The 23,333-nt window shown below is 41.1% G+C and overlaps 1 protein-coding gene across 2 annotated transcripts in view; it reads right to left on the bottom strand.

Annotated features, from left to right (window-relative positions):
• The window catches only part of REV3L (REV3 like, DNA directed polymerase zeta catalytic subunit), a 124,918-nt gene extending 102,488 nt beyond the window's left edge, over positions 1 to 22,430 (bottom strand). For both annotated transcript variants that reach the window (XM_086482432.1, XM_086482431.1), the window contains exon 1: positions 22,292 to 22,430. In XM_086482432.1, coding sequence (XP_086338558.1) covers positions 22,292 to 22,430 — 139 coding nt within the window. The remainder of the gene's footprint in view (positions 1 to 22,291) is intronic.
• Positions 22,431 to 23,333: the final 903 nt, after the last annotated feature.

Genomic DNA, 23,333 nt, shown 5'->3' with positions numbered 1-23,333 from the left:
CAGATATTCTTTCTTTTAATTGAAGACAACAGAATGAGTTAAAATATTTCAACAAAACAAGGAACAAAATCTGAAATACAAACTAGTTGGATAAACCTATTTCAATGCAGGTTTATTAAATGCAATTCTTCTGTCACATAACAGATTGACAGAACAGTTGAGGTTGGAAGGAACCTCTGGAGACCACCTAGTCCACCTCCCTGTTCAAAGTCTATGACTTCTTCTAGTATTTCAGTTGGATTTGTGGTTGTTTTTTTTTTTTATTTTTTATTTGACTCCTGTTTCTACACAAATGTATTCAGACAAATGTTCAAGCTATCCAATCACAGTTAACTTTAAGCCCAATGACAAAGAAGCAAAAGAAAAAACAGTGAAGGTAGTTTTTCTTCAAGAAAATAAATATTATTAAACTTAACTAATTAACATGTGTATGCCCTACAACTGAAGCATCCTGAATTGACAGCAATTATAGCAGTAATTCTAAAGTTCTACAACACTTATTTCAGAAAGGCAATTCCAAATCTAAGACTTTGCAGATGTTTAGTTTAATATCCACATACATATGTTCTTTTACCCATTTTATTGATTCTTATCAGCCTGTCTGGGCTCTACATTTTTCAGAATGCAAGTAAGATGTATATAAATACGGTACTACTTTCTTTCTCAATGAAGAGTGAAACAGTAAAGTACTCTGACATTTTAGAATATCACTCTAAACTGGGTTAAAAACCGGCTGGACAGCTGAGCACAGAGAGTTGTGGTGAATGGAATTAAATCCAGCAGGCAGCCAGTCACAAGGTGTGTCCCCCAGGGCTCAGTATTGGGACTGGTCTTGTGTGACATCTTTATTGATGATACAGATGAGGGGATCGAGTGCTCTCTCAGTGAGTTTGCAGATGACACCAAGTTGGGTGGGAGTGCTGATCTGCTTGAGGGTAGGGAGGCTCTGCAGAGGGATCTGGACAGGTTGGATCGATGGGCTGAGGCCAATTGTACGAGGTTCAACAAGGCCAAGTGCCGGGTCCTGCGCTTGGGTCACAAGAACCCCATGCAGCGCTACGGGCTTGGGGATGAGTGGCTGGAAAGCTGCCCGGCAGAAAAGGACCTGGGGGTGTTGGTCAATGGCCAGCTGAACATGAGCCAGCAGTGTGCCCAGGTGGCCAGGAAGGCCAACAGCATCCTGGTCTGTACCAGAAGTAGCATGACTAGCAGGAGTGGGGAAGTGCTGTGCCCCTGTACTCAGCACTGGTGAGGCTGCACCTCGAATCCTGTGTGCAGTTTTGGGCCCCTCACTACAAGAAGGACAGTGAGGTGCTGGAGCGTGTCCAGAGAAGGGCAACAAAGTTGGTGAAGGGTCTGGAGAACAGGTCTTATGAGGAGCAGCTGAGGGAACTGGGGTTGATTAGTCTGGAGAAGAAGAGGCTGAGGGGAGACCTTATCTGTCTCTACAGCTACCTGAAAGGGGGTTGTAGTGAAGTGGGGGTCAATCTCTTCTCCCAAGTAACTAATGACAGGACAAGAGGAAACGGCCTCAAGCTGCGCCAGGGGAGATTTAGATTGGATATTAGGAAAAATGTCTTTACTGAACGAGTAATTAGGCATTGGAACAGGCTGCTCAGGGAGGTAGTGGAGTCACCATCCCCGGAGGTGTTCAAAAGACGTATAGATGTGGTGCTTAGGGACATGGTTTAATGGTGGGCCTGGCAGTGTTAGGATAATGGTTGGACTTGATCTTAAAGGTCTTTTCCAATCAAAATGATTCTATGTTGCACCAGGGGAGGTTTAGATTGGACATTAGGAAAAATTTCTTTACTGAAAGGGTTATCAAGCATTGGAACAGGCTGCCCAGGGAAGCAATGGAGTCGCCATCCCTGCAGGTGTTCAAAAAACGTGTTGATGTAGTGCTTCTTAGGCATGGTTTAGTGGGCATGGTGGTATTAGGTCAACAGTTGGACTTGATGATCTTAGAGGTCTATTCCAGCCTAATGATTCTATGATTCTAGGATCACTACTGGCACTCAGATTGGCATAGTTTTAAGAATGGGTTAGTTCATACCTCAGAGCTCTTATTTTAAGCTCTCCAACAGCTGAAGCAGACAGCATTTTACTGGATTGACTTTATTTTGGTGTTGAATGTTTCCTTGCAAGTACAACTACAGAACTGGTTTTCATTTGCAAACAAAGTTAAGACGACAAATCAAAGACACAGGTATACCTGTGTTCCCAAGATGCTTTCTTTTACATCCCCTGGGATTGCTGCTATTATTCTAAGAAGTTTGGCTTTACACAAAATCCTGCTTAAATTGAAGATGGCAAGGAACAGTATATATTACACAAACCTGCATACAAAGTTCCACTAACAGAACTTCATTGATTCACATTTTGAAAATGTATGTCTACGGATTACCATGTTCAGGAAAAGGAACCAAATATCTACAACAAGTTTACTACAAATATTTCAAATCTTACTGTATTAACTCTTTGAGTTGAATGGATCATAAAAAGCAACAGGACTGCTTAAAGAATGGAAGGGAACTTGCTTTTCCAATGCACTGAGAAAATAATAATAAGCATCATCATCATTTAGTTGGATCAAAGTAAGTCCTTGCTTCTTATCTGTTTAAAAGCTACATATTTAATAACAGGATGGAGGACATCCCACATTAAAGATACCCACAGGACTTCATTAAGCTCCTCAGCACAACCTGATGACTGAAATAACATCCAAACAAAATACAGACATCTCACTGCATTAATCAAAGGCCCATGTGGACTAACGGGGTTTTTGTACAAAAGCAGGGGTAGTACAGATCTAGAAAAAAAAAACAAAACTCAAAAAGCACGTTGGAGACTTTTAGGACTAAATATTAGCTAAAAGAAGGAGCAATGGGAAGGGAACAAAACTAAACAAAATACAATCCATTTAACTCCTAGGACACTGTACACTTTGTAAGTAAACAGGATGAAGTCTCCTTATCACAGTAACAGGTAAAACTTGGGGATAACACTATAGATTAGCTATGAGGGGTAGTTTTATGCACTGTGAATATAACTTTTGATGAAGCTATTACAAAGTAAACATTTGAAACTAGTTTATTCCATACTAGTTGGTTTTCTGTAATGGCTTCATTGCTTTTTACCCAAGGGCTTACAGAAACAAATATTTATTAGGTCATTTTTTTAGCTGATGGCAGAATACACATATGGTAATCTGCCCAGACCATTGTTTTCCCATGCTACAGCTACTGGAATAGTAGAAGCTAGCCCTAAAAGAAAACAAAGAGGACTAGAAGCTACTGAACATATTTTTCTTTTCATTGTCAGAAAAGTGATTGTCTCCATCCCTTTGAAAATAGATTTTGCTTTACACACACGTGTTTAGATACCCTTGCAGCTGGTTACCCTATGGAGAACTCCAAAGATTAACAACACTTTAACCTTATAAAACACTATTCAGTGATTCTGCATCTTCAATATGTTTTTTTTAATCCATGTACCTCTAGTGGTATATTCTACTTTTCATAGTGAAATGCTGTAAGAGTTTTTACCAGCACATTATGTCAGCTTACATGACCAGTCATGACAACCTTGAGTAAGAAATGTAATTGAATTCCAATCTATGACTTTTCCTAAAGTCAGTGAACTTGACCAAATCTGAAAGCATGCAGGTTAATGTCAATGGCATGATACACTTTGGGGTAGCCCTACTGCTAATTGCTTAGTGAAGACACACCTTAGAAGAGAATTTAAGAGGCTTCCTCAGAAGCTATCACTTACATTTCCAAGAGTTGAAAAGAAAGGCTGTCTTTCTGAAGCCATGCATCAACTTTATGCTAGTCATCCAGTGTCAGGAGCCAGATTAGGAAGTTTCTACAAGTTCAGAAGTACACTGACAAATTATAACTCCAATTTTTTTGTCCCTGAGGTCTGTTGGACAGTTATTGCTGCAGTTAACTCATAGTCCATAAAGATTACTATTTAGTAAAATGTTTTTGGGCTGTTGAAGTATAAAGTTGCCATCATCTCTCACTCAAAAAAAAAAAAAATTCTCAGGATGTACTCAGTTTTGTAAAGCAGTAAGAGTACTACTTAACTAGAAGCTCTAGTTCAAGTCTAGAAAAATCTCTGCGAACACCGGTATCACAGAACACAAATATTCCAGTTTTCCTGTTTCAGATTTGGAAGTATTTTAATTTTATTTCCAGCACTAATGGTATCACTTTTATTCTAGACAATGAAATTATTTCGCTGTCCCAGCTCCTGGTCCTTTTGAGAGAAAGGTTTAATTCAATCCTTTGCACAATAATGATGAGATTATTAACAATGAGTTTAAGAAAGAACTGACACACTTGAACTTGTTCAGGCATCCAGAACAAAAGAATCTGGAGGTACTGATCGCAAAGTTCAAGACAATGAAGAAAAGGATATATTTTTAATTCGTAATTAGACCAAAAGTAGATTATGAAGTAGATTCAAATTATTTCGATCAGATCACCAGTGCAGCACTGTGCCAATTTATAAATTAGGACTTCTCTTCTACTTCATTTTACATTTTTATAGACAGTAGAAGCATTTTCCAAAGCCTCAGAAGGAAACTGACAGAAAAAACAAAATCTGACCCTAACCATCAGACTGCTCTTCAACACTTATTCTTCTAGTGGTCATTCAAACAGTTGGAACAACTGAAGTAAACAGACTGTAACCAGCAATAACAAATCTGTGCTTAAAAAGTATTTTGCACAGTTAAGACCAACACGTAACTGATTATTACAAGTCCAAGACAATTAACTTGAATATATCAAAAGTAAAATGAATACAAAGTGCATTGAGAGCAAAGCACAAACCAACAGGAACTTCTCACACAGGTGACTGCTACATCATAGTATTAATAGTGATGGCTGTGGATTGGGAAAACAATCTGAAAACTTCATATCGACAGAAAGTAATAGTAAGTCTTGTGCAACTCTAAAGAGAAGCTGACCATTAAAATCTCTGGGGCTCCAGCCCTTTAAGAGACAAAGAATTCCTTTATTTCTAGCAAAAGCAGAAAAGAATTGCCATCAAAACCACCACAAGACCTTGAGATCTAAAAACACAGGTAAGGTTATTTATTTTTTGTCATGGCTTTGGTCAGAAACTCATTCATCAGTATCACCGGGTTGTTTCTGCACTGTCCTGTTCTAAAATGGACGTAGCAGCAAATTTTAAATTCCGTTTATTACCACATATTAACTTCTTTGGAAAAAAAAAAACTTGAAGAGGAAAAAAACCACTGTATTTCTAACTCTTTGATGACAAAGGCAGACTTCCAAATAAGAATCATTTCAACTCTATGCTTGTAGAAAAATCGCTCCTCTGCCTCTACTGTTGCTATTCATAGATCTCTAAGCAGCTACTAGTCCAGACCAGATGACTGTAACAAATTCAAACACTTCTGGCAGAGGCGTGTTTATTATTTTCCAATATGACTGTCTGCCAAGTTTCCCTGTCCAGGATTTTTATTTTTTTTTTTAAGAAAAGAACCGTGTGAGCTAAACTACGTCAGGGACTACCCTTCAAACAATTCTTTCAGAAAGTGGAAGTGCACTAGCACATATGCAGACTTGTATTTGAATATGGTTCAAAAAACATTAGAAGACACAGAACAGTCAAAACTTTAATCTTCAGAAAACAAAATGCTATGCTGTGAGTCTTCGAAATCATTTATCAGCACAGAATATTCAAAATTGTTCTTAACACACGATGAAAACACATAAACTTTAATGAAATCAAGCTGAAATTGATGAACACTGATATCTTTAGTTCCCCTCAAAATACAACCTTTTATTTTATGACTTTTCAATACAATTCTACCATGTCTGTTTCCAGTCTATCACTCATTAGTTTAGCAGTACAGATCTGCACACAATATTATGGCACAAAGGCATGTATCTTGTAAGGAATTCTTAGAAGCACTGGTGCATACCATTATCTTAAATGATGGTCTTGTGCTTAAGACACCTAAGACAAGAAACAGAGGATGAATCCCCCTTCAAATCCCTCACGACCTTGTACAGGTCATTCATTCCCTCACTCTGGATTCCACATCTATAATACCAAATTAAGAATTGCTAAAATATTTTAAAGCACAAAATCATTTTTGCATACATGGCATTCAGACAGAAATGCAGTCATGAAGTCTATATATGTGATAAACACTGAAAAAACTTTCTTTGCAGGAGTAGAATTAAAAGAAAGAAAAAAAATCAAATGTCTTTGCAAATGTTCTGCACATGATCCTCAGCTTTCAATCTGAATGCAATCTTGAAAGGCCAACATGAATGAATTATTCTCTTGCAAGAGATTAATCCAATTTAAAATAACTCTAGTAGAAGTACCAAACAACAGAGATATTGCTTAAAAGGGCAGTGGTTTGATATGGCAAGCCTTTTGATTAATCTTGCTATTATGAGGTTTTCAGGTCTTGACGTATAAAATTCCATTCAGGGCACAAACTGAAGAGTTGTGGGGGAGACAAAACCCTTAAGTTATGACTGCATGAACAATAGCAATCACTTAAAAATTACAGTCATGAAGAACTAAAAACTTAACCCCATACACAAATCACAAATGAGACCGTGGGTTCTGCTTATTCTCTCCTACAAATAACTAACTATCCTTGACAATTACGCCTTAGAAAAACACAGGACTCCAATTATTGTTTCTAACTAAAAACATTTGTAGCACATTTCTATTAAAAAAAAAAAAAAAAAAGATTGTGAGGGCGGAACTTCTGGAGGTAGTCAGACATACACGGATTTTATAGGAATCGTGAATATTACATACTTTTGAAATACCAAGTTCTTGATGTTATGGAGCCAGACTAGCCAGATCATCTACTGACAAACTTCCTTGCACCCAACTGAAGAACTGTCCCTTGAAATTTTAATCATGTCTCAAGTATTAAGAAACTGTCTTAAAACAAAGAAAGATCTAATACATGATTTCCTACAACAATGGTAAGTTAACAAAAATCTTTAAATGTGGCACTTTTGACACATTAATCCTGTTAGTGCGGCTGCTACTGGTCAATAGCGAGGGATCAAGATCTCTGTTAACGCAGACAATTCCAGAACATAAATATTTGTCTTCCCACTGGAAAAAGTGCAACCTATTTCTAAAGGAATATTAATTATAATCATAATCTTCTACTGCATTTCTCACTTTTTTTCACCTTTCACTTAATGGAAATTATGAGTTTTAATTGCATCCACAATTCCTTTTGTATCAGTTTATTCCACTTTTGGAAAAGATCACTCCATTTGCATCACATTCTTTACTAACAGTAGAAAATGTCTGATTTTTTTTTTTTAAACATATTTCTTAACTGCTTGAGCAAATTCCAATACAAAACTACTATAATTTCAGCCATCACAAGCCCTCTTTGGAGAAAAGCCTTTTGTCTATGATCAGGCCTAAGCAGAAATACCACTAAGCCTCATGAGAGATGATTTTTAGAAGCCTTTTTAAAGTTAAATAGTTCAACATACAGCTTGGCAATAAGAGACAATGATGACCAGTTGCAACTGAGCTTATTTTAAAATGTGACTGAAGTTCCTGAATGGAAAAAGAGCTCTTGACCTTACTGTGCAACTACAAAAAACAGTCAAAGAGCAACGATTTTCACTACAGATGTGACCCATGCTTCATGAATTCAGAGCTAAACTTGAACTAACTCACAAAAGCAGAAACTACCTCAGATCAGATTTACTTCTGAGTTAGGGATGAGTGTACACAGAAACTATTTGCCAGAAAAACAACATTTAATGCAGTTGGCGCCTTATCCTTTTACATGGCTAGCCTCCAATATCAACTTGGAGATTTCCTTGCTCTAAATGCTGACAGCTACTAGAACATAGGCTGATGAAAAAACACTTTCCTCCTTGTAAAATATGTAATGTATCACTGTGATGAATTCTGTTGGTCAACTGAAAATTCATCAAAAATATAAAAAAAAAACCCAAAAGGGTAAAAAAATAAAAGGACTGCTTCCTTACATACAAAAACCTCATAGTCTTTCAATTTTAATTCTAGCTTGCAAATAGTATCAGAGAATAAGTTCCTTTTTATTGTGTATTAATAATCATGATAGATTAAACACTCAAATTAGAGACTGCCTAAAATACAGTACTTTGGAAAAAGCATAATTGTAATCAGATGCTGTAAAACAGCTGCTGTAAAACAGCTGCTGTACTTTGGAATATGTAATCTTGTTTTCTTTTCATGAAGTGATTTTTTAAGACATTACATAGAACTACATTTAGTTCTCACATTTCTTTTAAAATTGAGAGAATACAAGCACTAAAAGGAGGAAAGACAAAGAATACTAATCAATTATTTTTTTAAAGTACGGTAACAGTAATCACAACTAGGACTTCATGGTGTATTCCTTAGCTGGAACACTGGAAAGAATTTGTGGAGTTACAATTAAGGTCCAGTTCGCTACCACTATGACAACCACATCATGCCATCCCTTTCACCAGCACTGTAAGTTTCATGGAAAAATCTATCCAAGAAGTAACAAAGCAACACTGAGAGATTTTGGCTGGCGCCAGTTATAACCTATTTTTAAGAGTATTTAGAAAACCAACACCATTAAAAAAAAAAAAAAAAAAAAAAAGAACTGGCATCACTTCTGTAGGAATTTACTAGAAGCCATTCCTTTTGTATAGATGACACTATTACCCTTAATTACAAGTTTCATCTTTAAATTGATTTTTTTAAACAATATTTCCAGAAACATTTTAATTTTCTGTAACAAACCCACACCAATGAATGAAACATACACTTCAAAGTATAATCACAAGAAACTGCACTCATACCAAATCACTCTGGTATTGACAGAGCCAAAGATTTATTTGATAGCTCGCTCTATCACATATTCCTCCTCTCCCAAAAATCGTAAGAAAATAAAGAATATCAATACAATAGTTGCAGAATTTTCCAATTATGAGTTAATTGAAAAAAAAAATTAAAAATTAGAGTTACATTAATTTTTCACATGCAAAATTTTATGGAAAACTGTATCACAAGATTTGTAACAGCTACACTAGGTTGTATTCTGTCAAAAAGACTGGTTCTGGGTCTGCACTTAAATATACAATTTACAGATATTGAAGAGCAGGGCTTATATTCAGTATAGCAGAGTATATCTAACTCCATCACTTCTAGTTACATTAAGGAATGGCTGGTATCTGTAAAGGATCACTAAATATTTGAAGAAATTAAGAAACAATTGTAATAATGCTTAGCTGGAAAAAAGCTGACACTCCTTCATGAATGCAGATGAAATGGACTGCTAATTCCCCAAGTTCTATTTTTTTTCCTCTTTTTCTCTTCATGTATGTCTCGTCCTGTAATCTTCGCATGAATATACTACCTCTAGTACGAGCAGTATCCTGTTTTGATTAACTGAAACAGCAGAATTCTTCTGCAGAGCTTCAGTGTGTGCAGTATTTCAGAACACACAACTGGTAGAAAAATCACCTACCCTTCTTTAGTTACTCATCACAGCATCAATAAGCAGCTCACAAAATATTCTGAAATAGTAAACTACTTTCAGCTCTGGAACAGCTGAAACCTCAATTAGTGCTAACAAAGAACCCAATTATTTGAGGACAACAGACTGAGTCTACCTCCATAAGAAAAAAAACAAAACAAAACACCACCCCAACCCTCAGCTCAGCAAATATATTGCATCAGTCTTTCCCCTCTGCTTCCCCTTTCCCTGCAATTCTAAGTGACTTTCTAGTATAAAGGCACTAACAAATAACCACACTGTGCATCTGTCCAAACAAGCCAAATAAAATCAGATGGCTTCAGAAAGCAACAGTTATGCAATGTGATGGCTACTGCATCAAACTCTTGGACTAAGAAACTCCTGATCAGTATCACACACCATAAAACATCTAAAATTATTAACTAAACATAAGAGAAAAAAAATGCAAGCTACTGGATTTGAAAACTCATCCATCCATCTTAGGGGCTATGTGCAGAGATTCAACTGTATGACCAAGCTTCAGGTTTCAACTGATGGCTGCTGCAAAGCAGCTGTAAAAACAGCCAAAGTTTTGTACTACTCAGTTTTAAACATTACTTGTGCTTCTCCTGACCCTTTTATACCCAATTATGTATCTTCAGATAGCAAAAGCATTACACTGCAACCTTAGTCACCAAGTTTTCTCCTAAACAAACTTCTTAGAAAGGTTCTTTGGCCAATGCCACGCTGATCTACTGTCACTTTCCCATTACCATTTTATCTCCACAACTTTATTGTCAAATGTATAAGCTTCAGCCTCTCGCCATCAACGTTCTGCTATCAAAATACCAAGTCCCTGGTCATGAGGGTACTACAAGTAAAAAAATGGAACCACTCAACCTTAAAAACTATAGAATACAAACATTCGGTGAAATCAAATGGTTTACTATGAGACAGATGACTATTGACAGAAACCAGATTATTAATAAAATTAAAACATCGCATTGCTAGTGGTTTCCATAGGAGAATGACATTCTGAAAAAGCCAAAGACTAACTTGGAAAGAATCAGACGTTGCTAAGGTTTTCTTTCAACAAATCAAGCTCACGCAAAACAAGTAAGATATTTATGGAAGCAACTGAAGAACATGACAAACAAACAGGCTACAGAAAGCCCTCTGACACTAAAGAAGAGATGATCAGTTGAAGAAGTGACCTGTTTCTCACTGTGTTTGGGTTTTGTTCTGTTTTTTAAATCTGCCACATAAGCACCTACATTATGCAGGTCCACCTATCTCTCTCTGCCAGCAAAAGTATTTTCTTGAGCGTGCATCACACTGCAGTCAGGCTTGAAGTCTGGCTGGTTTTAGTTTATTTCTACTGATACACTGAGAAGATGAACATTAGATATTTGGAATTCATTTTATTTACATTTTCACATCCCTTAACCTAAGGATAACAACACAAATTTTCATTAAAGCAGGCAACACAAAACATGCTCACAAACTGCACAGTGCTCATGAGAATACTGTAGTTCTCCAGTATGTTCAACACCTCTTGGACAGTTCTCAGTCAGGGGGACTTTGTTTTCTTTCCCTCCTCTCCCACTTCACAAAGCAATAAACCTCACATAACACTTCATCTACTTCCAGCCACAAGGCTGGAGATAAGAAATTCCAGGGGATGAATCAGTCCCATGAGCCAAAGCAAGTGAAACCAAAAGGGAGCAGCCTTAGATCACTGGTCCCTGTTGTTGCAACTCCCACGTCAGTATTTTCTGCAGTCCTGGCTCTCAGCACTCTCCTTCCTCCAGCCACCCCCTCCCTCCCCCCTCAGCTCACCTCACATGCTCTACATACTCCTTTCCGCTCCCAGCCTTCCTTTCAACACATCCTCCCCTCCTCCTGTTTTTCCATTCAGGCAATCCCTCCTACAAAATTCCACTTCAAAATAATGACTAACAATATTGCCATGCCATCTGTTTTCATAACATATCACTCTTTCTACACCTTTTAACGCTCCTTTTTATAGAGAACATAATTTTTTTGGAGTGAGGACTATCCACCATTATCTGCACACTGCCTAAAACAACTGGTTTCTGTTCTTAAGTCTTTCATCTTCAATATAGCAGTGGTTAAAAATGACTATTTATTTCCTTGATTAGGTTTCCAACTGCTGGCATAAGAACACAAGCTCACCAAAACCTGACGTGCCGGCACAATCTGTAAATGCTTAGCAGAACTTTATTCTATTCTTCCCATCTATCCTATGGTGGGGGGTTTTGTTGGTGGGTTTTGTTTTGTTTTTTTTTTTTTAATGCATCAGACTCAAAACAGAAATCTAGACTGTAAAGGTACTAAATCCGTCTCTGCATGGGAATTGCAGGTTTACAAACATACATGTGAATTCACAAATTACTTAAGAACCATACATAAAAAAAATAATAAAGAATGATCTGAATTACCACAGTAAGTTAAATTACTTCGTGCACAACATATACCCCTTTTCTGAAGTAAGGAAAACATGGGACAATTTAAAACTGTATTTCTGATAAAGAGCACCTCTTTAGTCAAATGATGACTTACATTCAGTTATTTTAGATCATTCCTGTGTTTTCTGTTCAGGTAAAACACACCATCAAAAACCAGAAAATAGAGACCCAGGACTTACTACTTTACTTTAGTCATACTGTACCCAAGATATCTACACAAAAGTCTTAGAAAAGCTACAAAACAAGCCTTGCTGTAATCAGAAATGAAATGAAGCGTGTACACTTTCACCTCAGAGGATGGCATGCTAAAAAAAGGAAGAGGTAACAACAAAACACACACTGGAGAGCTCTAAACCAGATTTGACTGTTATGCAGCAGAGAGAGAAACGGAACTTAAGTGAGGAGAAGCAGCCTTGCGATAATGCCACACAGAGGCCAGTCATTAGTGGTGTTCTAGAGGTCAATACTGAGGCAAATATTGTTTAACATCTTCATTAACGACCTGGACATCGGACAGGTGTACCCTCAGCAAGTTTGCAGACGATAAAATTTGGAGGAGTGCCTTATACACCAGAGGGTTGTGCTGACATTCAGCAGGACCTTGACAGGCTGGAGAAATGGGCAGAGAGGAATCTCATGAAACCCTACAAGGGGAAACGCCAAGTCCTCACCTGGGGAGAAATAACTCCATCCATCAATATGGGCTGGAGGCAGACTGTCTGGAAAGCAGCTTTGCAGACAAGGACCCAGGGGTCCTGGATGAACAAGCCAGTAACATGCCTCGGCCACAAAGAAGGCAAACAGTGTCCTGGGCTGCATTAGGAAGAACACCAGCAGGTTGAGGGACATGACCCTTTCCCTCTACTCAGCACTGGTGAGATGCATCTGGAGCGTGGGGCCTAGGTCTAGGCTCCCCAGTACGAGACAAACATGGACATACTGGAGCCCGATTAAGGGCTTGGAGCATCAGACATACAAGGGAAGGCTGTGTGAGCCAGGATTTTGTAGCCTCAAGAAGGACTGGGGGCGGTGGGAAAGAATCTTATCAATGTGTACAAAAACCTCATAGGAAGCAGTAAAAAACCAGTGAGTCTGACTCTCCTAAGTGGTGCCCAGTGAATAGACAAGAAGCAATACTCACAAAGGGAAACACAAGAAATTTGAGAAGTTTTGGGTGGGTTTGGTTTCTTTCTTCTCCCCGCCCGCTGTTTGTTTTGTTTTACTGTAAGGGTGATCAAACACTGAACTTACCCAGACAGGTTGTGGCACTTCCATCCTTGGAGCTGGTCTAGGTGACCCTGCTTTGAGGAGGGTGTTTGCACTAACTAAATAATCTCTAGAGGTCCCTTCCAACCTGAACATTAATCTGAGGGTAAAAAAACGCAACCCACTTCTATTGTAGGAAACAGACAAACACATAATACTCGCAGCAGAACTGGGTTGGTTCTACTGCTACTGTTTAGATCTAACAGTAAAGATGGTTAAGCCTCAGTACTACAAAGCTAATTCAAACAACCCAAAAATTAAAATATTTGATACCAAGTATTTATAAAAATAGATTCATTTTACCTCAATGTAAGAAACTGCCTGTAATCTCTCTTAATTTCCTACAGATTGTACAATAGGTTTCACTGCTTACAAATGTGAATGCCACAAAACCATTTGCTTAACAGTCAACGGATAAAAACATACAAGAACATGAAGGAAGATTCATCTGTGATGAAAGTCTTTTGTAACATTTTAGCTAGGTTAAATATGCAACTTTTTAAAAGGAAATATAAAAGCTGCTATATCGAGAAGCCCAGAAAATAACTTCCTCATCTGGATAACAAATATAATAGGGGTGGCAGCAATAAAAATTTGTTCATTACTGATCTGAAGGCAGTACCTGCAGAAGTGAGGGCTGAATCAGTTTCCAATTCCCACTGCTTACCAAGAACCGTGCTATACAGAAACCCACCTAGGTAGTTTCAAACACAAAATGAAAGACTCATTATACATCTCATTATACAAAAATCAGAAAACTTGTATTGTAAACCTCCCCTGAGGAGTAATGCCAAGTATTATGGATTAGGTGCAACATTCCATAGCCCTTTCAATATTCGCACCAAGTACCGCATGTTGATATCGCACCTAAAATAGGACATACAGCCTTGCTGTAGTAAACACTGGTTTAGTCAGCAAACAGTACAGAGGCACAACTTGAATGTAAATATGCAGTGGCTGCTCCTACTTTCTCCGTAATTTTCAGGAAAAGAACCTGTCACTGAGGATCAAACCCAAGCTAGCATGGTCTCTGTAGCTAATACCTTTCTTTTCTTCTTTCCAAATCTAAATCAGTTTTCCCTAACAGCACCAAAACCTTCCAGTAACTTTTACAGCTGTAGGGTAATCAACTTAAAGACAGCTACTTGGCAACCGTTCCACACCATTTGGATGCAACTGTGTTTACCTGGACACACAAACAGGCTGTATAGAGCACCTGGATACTGACTGCTGACAAGAGTAATCTCAGTAATCACAGAATGGTTGAGGTCGGAAGGGACCTCTGGAGGTCACCTGGTCCAAACTCCCGGCTCAAGCAGGGCCACCTAGAGCCAGTTGCCCAGGACTGCATCCAGACAGCTTTTGAGTATCTCTGAGGACGATGACTCCACAACCAGAGAATCTGAGAAGGCATGCACACGTACACCAAGGTCACGTAACATGAACTCATAAACATGCAGTCAACATGACAGAGTGCATATGTATGAGTGGGGGAAGAAGTTATCCGAAATGGCCGTCTGCATGCTGATCATAGAAAGGCTGGAGCGTACAGACATCAAATGGTTCCCTAATAAACCATATGGCCCACCCCAGCCAGCAAGCGTGAAGTTTTATTTAAATGCCCTGCCAAAAAACCCACAAACTTCTACATACCTTGTAACTTCCCTGTAATAAAAAGCAGCTCTTGAAAGAAAAGAACCTTAAACACGCATGAATGAAGCCTATGCAAACACTGGCATTTCAGTCAGCCCCTATATCTAGTACAAGCTTTTCTGGTATTTGTTGAGGTTCTTGTATATTTTGGGCTCTATTCTCAGTCTTAAAGTAACTGTATCACAGGTAGAAAAATACTGCCTGTTTGCAAGCTCATATACTTGATTATTCCACTGCATTCCTCAAAATTATTGTTTTTACCAGAATACAGGTAAGTATCATGAATAACAGTGCAATTACAGCCTCACTATCAGTCTCTGGACCCTGTTAATCAAGCCTAGGCCTTAATGTCATAATTGTTACCATAACTATAGCTTTAGTCTCCTTATAAAGGAGTATTATTTTATTGTTTACATTATTACTGGGCAGGGTAGTAGCACAGAAATAACACTGCTGACAGGCAGTAGCTTCTTCATTGTACTATCAGTCCTGCTATTGATTTGATGTGGGACCTTAAGCAAATCCATTCTTGCTTAAGGTATACCTTGCTGTCTGCCAAGAACATGTTCCTGAAATGTGAGATAGCAACTCAACAGACAGTGAAACAACTTTTTTCCCCATAGAATAAATGTAATACAGAGGAGATATATAGAGAAACTTAAAAAGTGCACACAATTGTAACACACAGGGACAGTGCATATGACATGGCAGACAGAGAGGAAGAAGCAAGTTCATCAGTTGTCAACTTAACATCCAGTGACCACAGACGAGCAGGAAGTGATGCTGGCTTTTCAGAAGCTGGCTTCGGAATAGCTGGAGATTCAAAATGCTTAATGAAAAAAAAAAAAAAAAAGTTGACTGCTAATTGTCCTGAGATTTGGATCATCAGATCTCCCTTAACATGAGACTGAATCCGCAGTGACCCTGTCCAATCATTCTGAAAGATTTCAGCTGCTTTACCTGTGAGACCAAACATTCACCGTAAATCTTTCAGCATGAGCATTCATGCTGCCTCTTTCCAAATGGTTACATTTTCATTGTCATCATCATCCTTCTCAGAGGCCCACTGCACGTGGAGGTCAATCAAGTCAATCAAGGGTAAAGGACAAAAACAGGGTAATGACAACTGTTAGCAGAACAGGGTATTAAATGATCAATACTGGAACTCTGAAATGAGAGACTGAGAAGAAACGGATAGCGTGGTGTTACTGCACCTGTTTCCTTCTTCCAGAGATTTATCTTGTCTACTCAGACTGCAAAAATTACCAAACAGTAGCTGTTTCTCACTGAGTGTTTACACATCGTCTAATCCTGACAGCCTCAGTTGTGATATGCATGTGGTACTCTGGTAAAAATAAGAAAGACAACTATTTTCAGGCCAGTGTGTTATTTTGAGGAGGTTCATTTTACACACTGAAAAAGAAGATATTTCAACAAGCAGCCAAAAAGCATCCTTAAGAAGTATGTTACAGAACTGGAAGTTGTAGCTGAGATAAGCTGTTAGTCTACTTCCAGGGACATTGATCATAAAAATCAGTCCCAAGTTATATATTAGACCCAATATAGATGCAGCTACTTTGTGAAACACTTCGAAGTCTGCAGCTGATTGAGTTCTAAGCATGCAGTGTCAGTTATATATGTATTTTTTTGATTGAATTACAAAAACACAAATACATTCAGTGACTTGACCAAGAGGTGATCTATAGTAGCAAACAGAAGAATGGTTATGAAACCAATATTTGGACTCTAGAACACTGATTTTGTCACAGTATTTTAAGGTTTATTTAAGAAACAGAATTAAAGCAAGCTGTATATACGGTACCATATATGGGTACTAAATTTGCTACTTAACGAGTTTCATGCCAGCAGAGCTGAATCTCACAGTTTATTCAGGCAGCCTCTCATTGCTCAAACAACCCAGCAGGCAATCTATACAAAGTATGTAACAAACGCCTCAAAAAAAGGAGGACGCTCTTCAAAAAACACCCCCACAACACTAGAAAACACATCCTTTTAAGAACCAGTGAAGTTAGAGGCTAATGACCTCCAATCTCATCACTGACAAAATTCAAACACCGAAAACAATCTCAGAATAAATACACTATCTCAAATTCCTCATTCCTACTCCAGGCCTATTCACATCTCACAGAAGCTATAAACCTCTGGAGAAAAACAAAAAAACAAAAAAAACAAAAAAACAAAACACAAATGGACATGAGGCTATTTTCCAAACAGCTCTTCAGAAGTACAAGAAGCCTGCCAGTGCAAGATGCAGAAATGGTATGCTGGAAGTGGAGCTACACTGTATGATGCCAAAAAATCTGCTAGGCCATGCTGCAGTCCACAGAATAAGCCCCTATCAAGAGCTGTACGCTGGTATAGTTTGGGAGAGGGTGTGAAAAAGTAAGGCAGAGGCATAAGCCTCACCACAATAGCTGTATCCTATTTGCATCCTCATACTCTCACTATGAAACCACAGAAGGGATTGGGAAACTGTTGACAAGAAGTGCCCACTTCTGAAAAACAGAATATGGGAAGAAATGGCAACTGGAATGATGCTCAGCTGTGAACACTGGGATAATGAACCGAGGAGGCTACAGGGAATGACCACTGCGGGACACAAGTGTCCGAAATGGTAGCAAAAATGAGGGGAGAAAAATTAATCACGAGCTGAGTGCAGAAACAGCAAGTTCCTGCAATGAGCTCATTCCTTCTCAAGTGAGCAGCAATGGAGGAGAGAAAGACACTGGGATGGCATCAGATATACATCCTAGCCAGGTGACTGAAGGGGGAAAAGGGAGGGAAGAACAGAAGAAAGAAGATAAGCAGGCCCCCTCACTGAGTCATACCAGAGCTACTGCTGCTGGAAGGGAGCCAGATTAGAACTGGAGCATTTGCCTCTGCTTTTTCCCCCCCTCTGAGAAAACCAAGGAGAAGCCACCAAACTTGGACATCTGCCTGAAAGGCATTCAGATTTTGCTGACTGTAAACCCCTACTCTAAATTACACCTAGCCTCAGAAAAACTCGTAATCAAAAGCATGCAAGAGTAACTTCAAAACATCCTCTTCTTTAGCTGAGTGTTTGTGCTGCCCTGAAGTAAGATTCATTCTTGGATCAGTGATTTCATAATGCAAAATACAAACCCCTTCAAAACCCTTCAAAAAGAGACAAACACATAAGGTGGCAGTTGAGGACAGCAGAGTTATATTATTCCTCAAATTATACGTTGCTTTTTCTTAAGTAAATTCCTAATCTGCCTTCTCCAGAGGCCGTCCTGTCAAACGAACACACATTTCTCAGGCTAACACCCTTCAAAAACAATTTTAAAATGTGTATCTATTTCTGTAAAATTTATCACATATCAGCCTCAAATCACGCCCAAATCAGAATTCTGATTTTTAATAATATTTCAAATACCTGTTTTACAGCATTCATCAACAGGTATCCTGTATGCGGTTTACTATCAGTGTCCTCAGCTACTTTGCACTCAGGCTTGTTAAGTGAAGCAATAATTTAGCAACTTCGGCTCGTTTGTTAATGTCTCTCCTAACATGACAACTAGTCTCACCCTCATTTCTTTATGGATGGATTTACAGTTCGGTTCTGTCTTCCTGCAGTTGAATAAGCACCTGACAGAAACACCCAACTGAACATTCACATACTTATTTTGAAGCGGTCAGTGAAATCTTGAGGAAAGACCCCACGAGCTTGAAATGGCCAAGAGCTAGTAGGAAATGAATCAAAATTTTTGATAACTCCTTACACCACAAGTTTGCAAGAATGACAATTCAAGAATTACCAATTAAACAAAAGGCCATGGATAAACAGAAAATCCAATTTTCATTATGATTTCACTCTAATAAACAGGCCTTGCAATTTCTCAAAGGTTTTTTTTTAATTTATTATTTTATTTTATAAAAAGCATTTACAAAAATTGCTAGCTAGCAGAAAGGAAATACTGCCTGAGAAGATAATGAAATTTTGATTCATAGTTGAGCATTACCTAGCGAATCAAACCCTATTGTTTTTAAATATAAGCAGCAATATTACAAGACTCCTTTAGAGATACAAAGACTACAATATCAAATAATATCTACAATCTTACACAACAAAGCATGAATTTAACTCTGCTTTCATTGTATTACCGCCATGGCAGCATTGTACCATTTCTGAAATTATACTTTTGTCCAAGTCACCGTGTCATGAGACATGCCAGTCTGCTTCAAACACTAAAGGGCTAAAACGGAATAAAATGGCTCAACCAACGAAGATGCATTCAAACACAAATTCTAGTGGTGCTTCACTTCACTTTGCTATTGTAGTCAAAATTTTACTCTTTGTACTTTACAGAACAACAGAAAATAGTTGGCAGATTTTTGAGTTTAAACAAAATGTTGACTCCTTGCCTTTCAAGCTCTTACTACGCAAAGACGTAGGACATGAAGAGATGACTTGCGTAGTCTTGCCAAATACAACGAGATTTCTCCTTCAAAAGGCCTAAAGAAGTTGTCAAACATTATTGCCACCACAATCCATTCCAGGAGTTGATCCTCCCATTATTTTTAATTAAAAGTTTGGGGTTTACCTCCCCCAACCACCACACCTCAAACCACTTTAACTTTATGGATTGTGCCGGCAAACCTTTACAAATCAATTGTTGAGTACAGGATTACGTAAAAGCCCTCAAAGGTAAGAACACTGGCAATCCTTGTCATTCATACACCTCACTGAGCACAATACCTCCAGAAGAAGGGGAAGAAAGACTAGGTAGGTATCTTCAGAAGGAGCATCCATAGCTGATACGAGACACAAGATGCAGAGCTGCTAGACGTTTAACTTTCTGAACATCTGCATAAGCCACTTCCACACACCAATCAATCCCCCTTCACTCAGCAGGTGGAATTAGGAGCCTGTTCTGAACCTGACTCCCAATTAGCTGCACAGCACGGACACACAGCTTTAAACATACTAAGATTCGTGCAGAGTTAATCACGCCAGAGGTGAAGCAGCATGTACAGACATCGCGGTTTGCTGTCATGTAGGCAGCATGGCAACTGAGCACCTTTCCTGCAGGCAAGACATACACGTTAAACCCAAGGAGAAAGGGTTATTCTTATCCAGACCAAATCAAGTGAAGACAAGCATCGCACTGCCTGCAAGACAAACAATAAGCACCCACCATTGTCTTATCCAGTATATTAGAAGTTGTTTCTACTATTTCTTGCTCCTCAAAGAAAATGTCAATGTAGATATAAGTGATTATGCTTTATTTCATTTTTTGTTTCAACTCTCAAGCAAATAATTGGATAGGCCTCTCTCTGAAGTCACGTACATTACTTCTGACAATGACTGCTTAGGTCCAACACCTCCGAAAAGTGACAGAATTACATTTGTCTCCTTTTTTTAAAAAGAAAAAAAATAACACAAAGATGTAATAAGAAGCTCTTGAAGCTTATTATCAGTCATTACCAAAGGTACAGAAAGCAAAAAAAGACATTAAAAAGTTTAACAAGGAAATAAATAGAAGACAGCCAAATCACACTTCCTTTGCAGATGATAGAGAAGTGTCTTCTCTAACCAAGACGAATTAGAAACGCTTGTATTATGCAAACTAATATTAAAGTTTATGGTTTGGGAAGCCAGGGATTTCCTACTATGTTTCTAATAGCTGGACAACTAAACTACTTCACTGTTTACTTTGTGATGCCACACTCATGATATGGCAGAGCCTAAACATTTTCTTAAAAGAAAATAAGCTTTAATGAGTTAACCGCACGCACGCAGAGAAAGCCTGATACCTGCCAGACAACCTCAGGCTCTACATTTTTTAATAATGAAATAGTTACTCATGCCATTACATAAATATTATTACATAATATCTCATTTGTATGCAAAATTAGAACTGCAATAAAATAGGTTCCTCTATTTCAATATTGTATCTATTAATCCCACTCATCTACTTAATAATTTGGAGCTGTAGATGCATCAGATCACAACAGCTTTAACATCTCACATTCCTCTGTGTCTAAACAGAGAACAGACAGATAATTCTAAACAGAAAAAAAAAAAGGCACACCACCAACAACAAAAACACCAACAAAAAAAATCTGCTCTACCATAACAACTGGGTGAAGGGAAAGACACCATTACTGTGCTTTTTTATTATACATTTTTTGTCTTGACTAACATCTATTGTATGTATCAATACCTCACTTTCAACATGTAAGTCAATAAAACATGCCAAAATACCTTCATTCCCAAGGTCAGCATTACACAACAGAAGTATAAAGGGGTCACAAGCAAGGATGCTTTACGTGTCTAACATCTCAAAGAACAGCGCTTTCCCAACTTGGTAATTAATGTATGAGTAAACTACAATAAACATTAAATTCATTTTCCTAAATATTAAATCCGTTAGAAATTTGTTCTGATGGTCAGAAACACGCTGGAGATGTAGGAAGACTGTAACCACGAGTCCATAAAGAAGGGGCAATGGAGAAGTGGGATGTGACATTAGGAAGTCTCAGGGGGCAACATGTGGCCAGCGGTTAGGACGTTCCTTTCTGCAGTGCAGCACCAGTGCCTACCGTTTTAGGCGATCTGTACCACGCTAGCGTAGGACCAACATAAAAAGCCCACTTTGCAAGTACTGCAGAAGTCTCACTTGTGACTGCGCTCAAAGGTTTCCCCTTATACGCTCATCCTTTCGCCATCCGCCCCGAAGAAACACACCTCCCGCTGTGCCGCCTTCGCCCCCCGCGCCCACACGCCGCTATCCTGCCCTTCCCGCGGGTGGGGGGCGCGGGGCGAGCGGCTGCCCCCACTGTTTGTACAGCTGCTGCCGCCGCTCGCTCGGGGCAGCCCCCACGCCGGCCGCGCCACGCACAAAGCCCCGGCGGCCGTGGGCCCTCCGCCCCGGCCCGCACCTGCGGCCCGACCCCGCGGCCCCCCACCGTCACCGGCCGGGGGGGGGGAGGTGGCGGCGGGGGGGGTGGCGGACGGGGTGCGCGGCGGGACGCGACACCACACGACACCTCCGCCCGCGGCGGCGGCGGCTGCCGGGCTCACCCGCGGGGACACCCGGGGCAGGTACCCTCCTCGCCGGCCGCCGCCGCCTCCCCGCGGCGCCGGCTGGGCCCGGCGCGCTCGTTCGCAGCCACCGCTGGCAGGTGAGACGCGCCGCAGCGGCGGGTGGGGGGCGGGTGGGGGGGGGCGCGACCCAGCCACAAAGAGCAGGAGCTGCCGCTGCCTCCGCCGCGGGGGGGGGCCGGCGGCGGGCCCGGCGCCAGCAGGACCCGCGCCGCAGCGGGGCCGTCCCCGCCCGGCCGGCGGCGGCGGAGGGCGGCGGCGGCGGGGGTCCCTTACCTGCAGGGGTGGCGCCGAAGACTCTCACGACGGGCACCCGCCTGGTCGGGGCCTCTCGGAAGTGGGACTGGCAGGGGTCCAGGCCGGGCAGCGGGCTGCCCATGTAGTAGTCGGCAGTCACGATCCGCACTGAGAACATGTTGTTCGCCGCCGCCGAGGCACGCACTGAGGGAGCGAGCGAGCGCGGAGCCCGCACGGCTCCCCCCGCCGCAGCGAGCGAGCGAGCGAGCGCAGCCCCCCGCCTGCCTCTCCTTGCCCGCCCGCCCGCCCGCGCGCACGCCCCGCCGGCGCGCGCACAGCCTCACACACAGGCGCGCGCCCTCGCACGCGCCTTCTCTGTCTATCGCTGCTCACTCGCTCTTCACCCCCCACCCCCCCACCCCCCCCGCCGCCTTTGCCTCCGCCGCCGCCTCCTCCTCCTCCTCCTGCTACTGCTCCTCCGGGCGCGTGCGCGGCGGCGCGCGCTCCGCCGGGGCGCCCCGCGGGCTCTAGAGCCCGGCCGGTCGCGAGCGGCTGACGGGCAGCGCGGGCCCGTCCCCCCGCAGCACCACGGGCACCTCGGCGGCGGCGGCAGCAGCGGCGGCGGCTCCCCGGCTCCGGGCTGCAGCTGTTGTTGCCATGATGATGATGTCACGGACGCAACCATTGGGGAAACGGGGAGGTGGACGGGCCGTGTGCTGGGGCGGGGAGAGTAACGAGCGGGGGAGGTGTCACTCCCCGACACACACACCCGCCCTCCCCCCCTCCCCGCCGCTGTCTCTAGGGTGGGCTCGGTGAGTGGGGGCTCGGGGGGGAAACCTTCCCAACGCCGCCCCCCCCCCCCCCCTCGCGGTTGACTCGTTGATTCGGCGATCGGCCACGCGGGCTGGGGTGAGGCTGCAGAATCCCGAGCCGCGGATGGGACGGGTCGGGGCGGGGAAGGAGCGCTGCTGGGACACGATGGGGTTAAGCTGGGTCGGCCGCCATTTTGGATGCCGAGCCGCCTCGCTGCGGGAAGGTGAGTCTCCGCACGCTGCGGGGGCTAACGGAAAAAAAAAGAACG

This window comes from Leptosomus discolor, chromosome 2, assembly GCF_034619465.1.
Source record: "Leptosomus discolor isolate bLepDis1 chromosome 2, bLepDis1.hap2, whole genome shotgun sequence".
In the NCBI taxonomy this organism is placed as follows: domain Eukaryota; kingdom Metazoa; phylum Chordata; class Aves; order Leptosomiformes; family Leptosomidae; genus Leptosomus; species Leptosomus discolor.
This window is presented reverse-complemented; position numbering and strand designations above follow the sequence as displayed.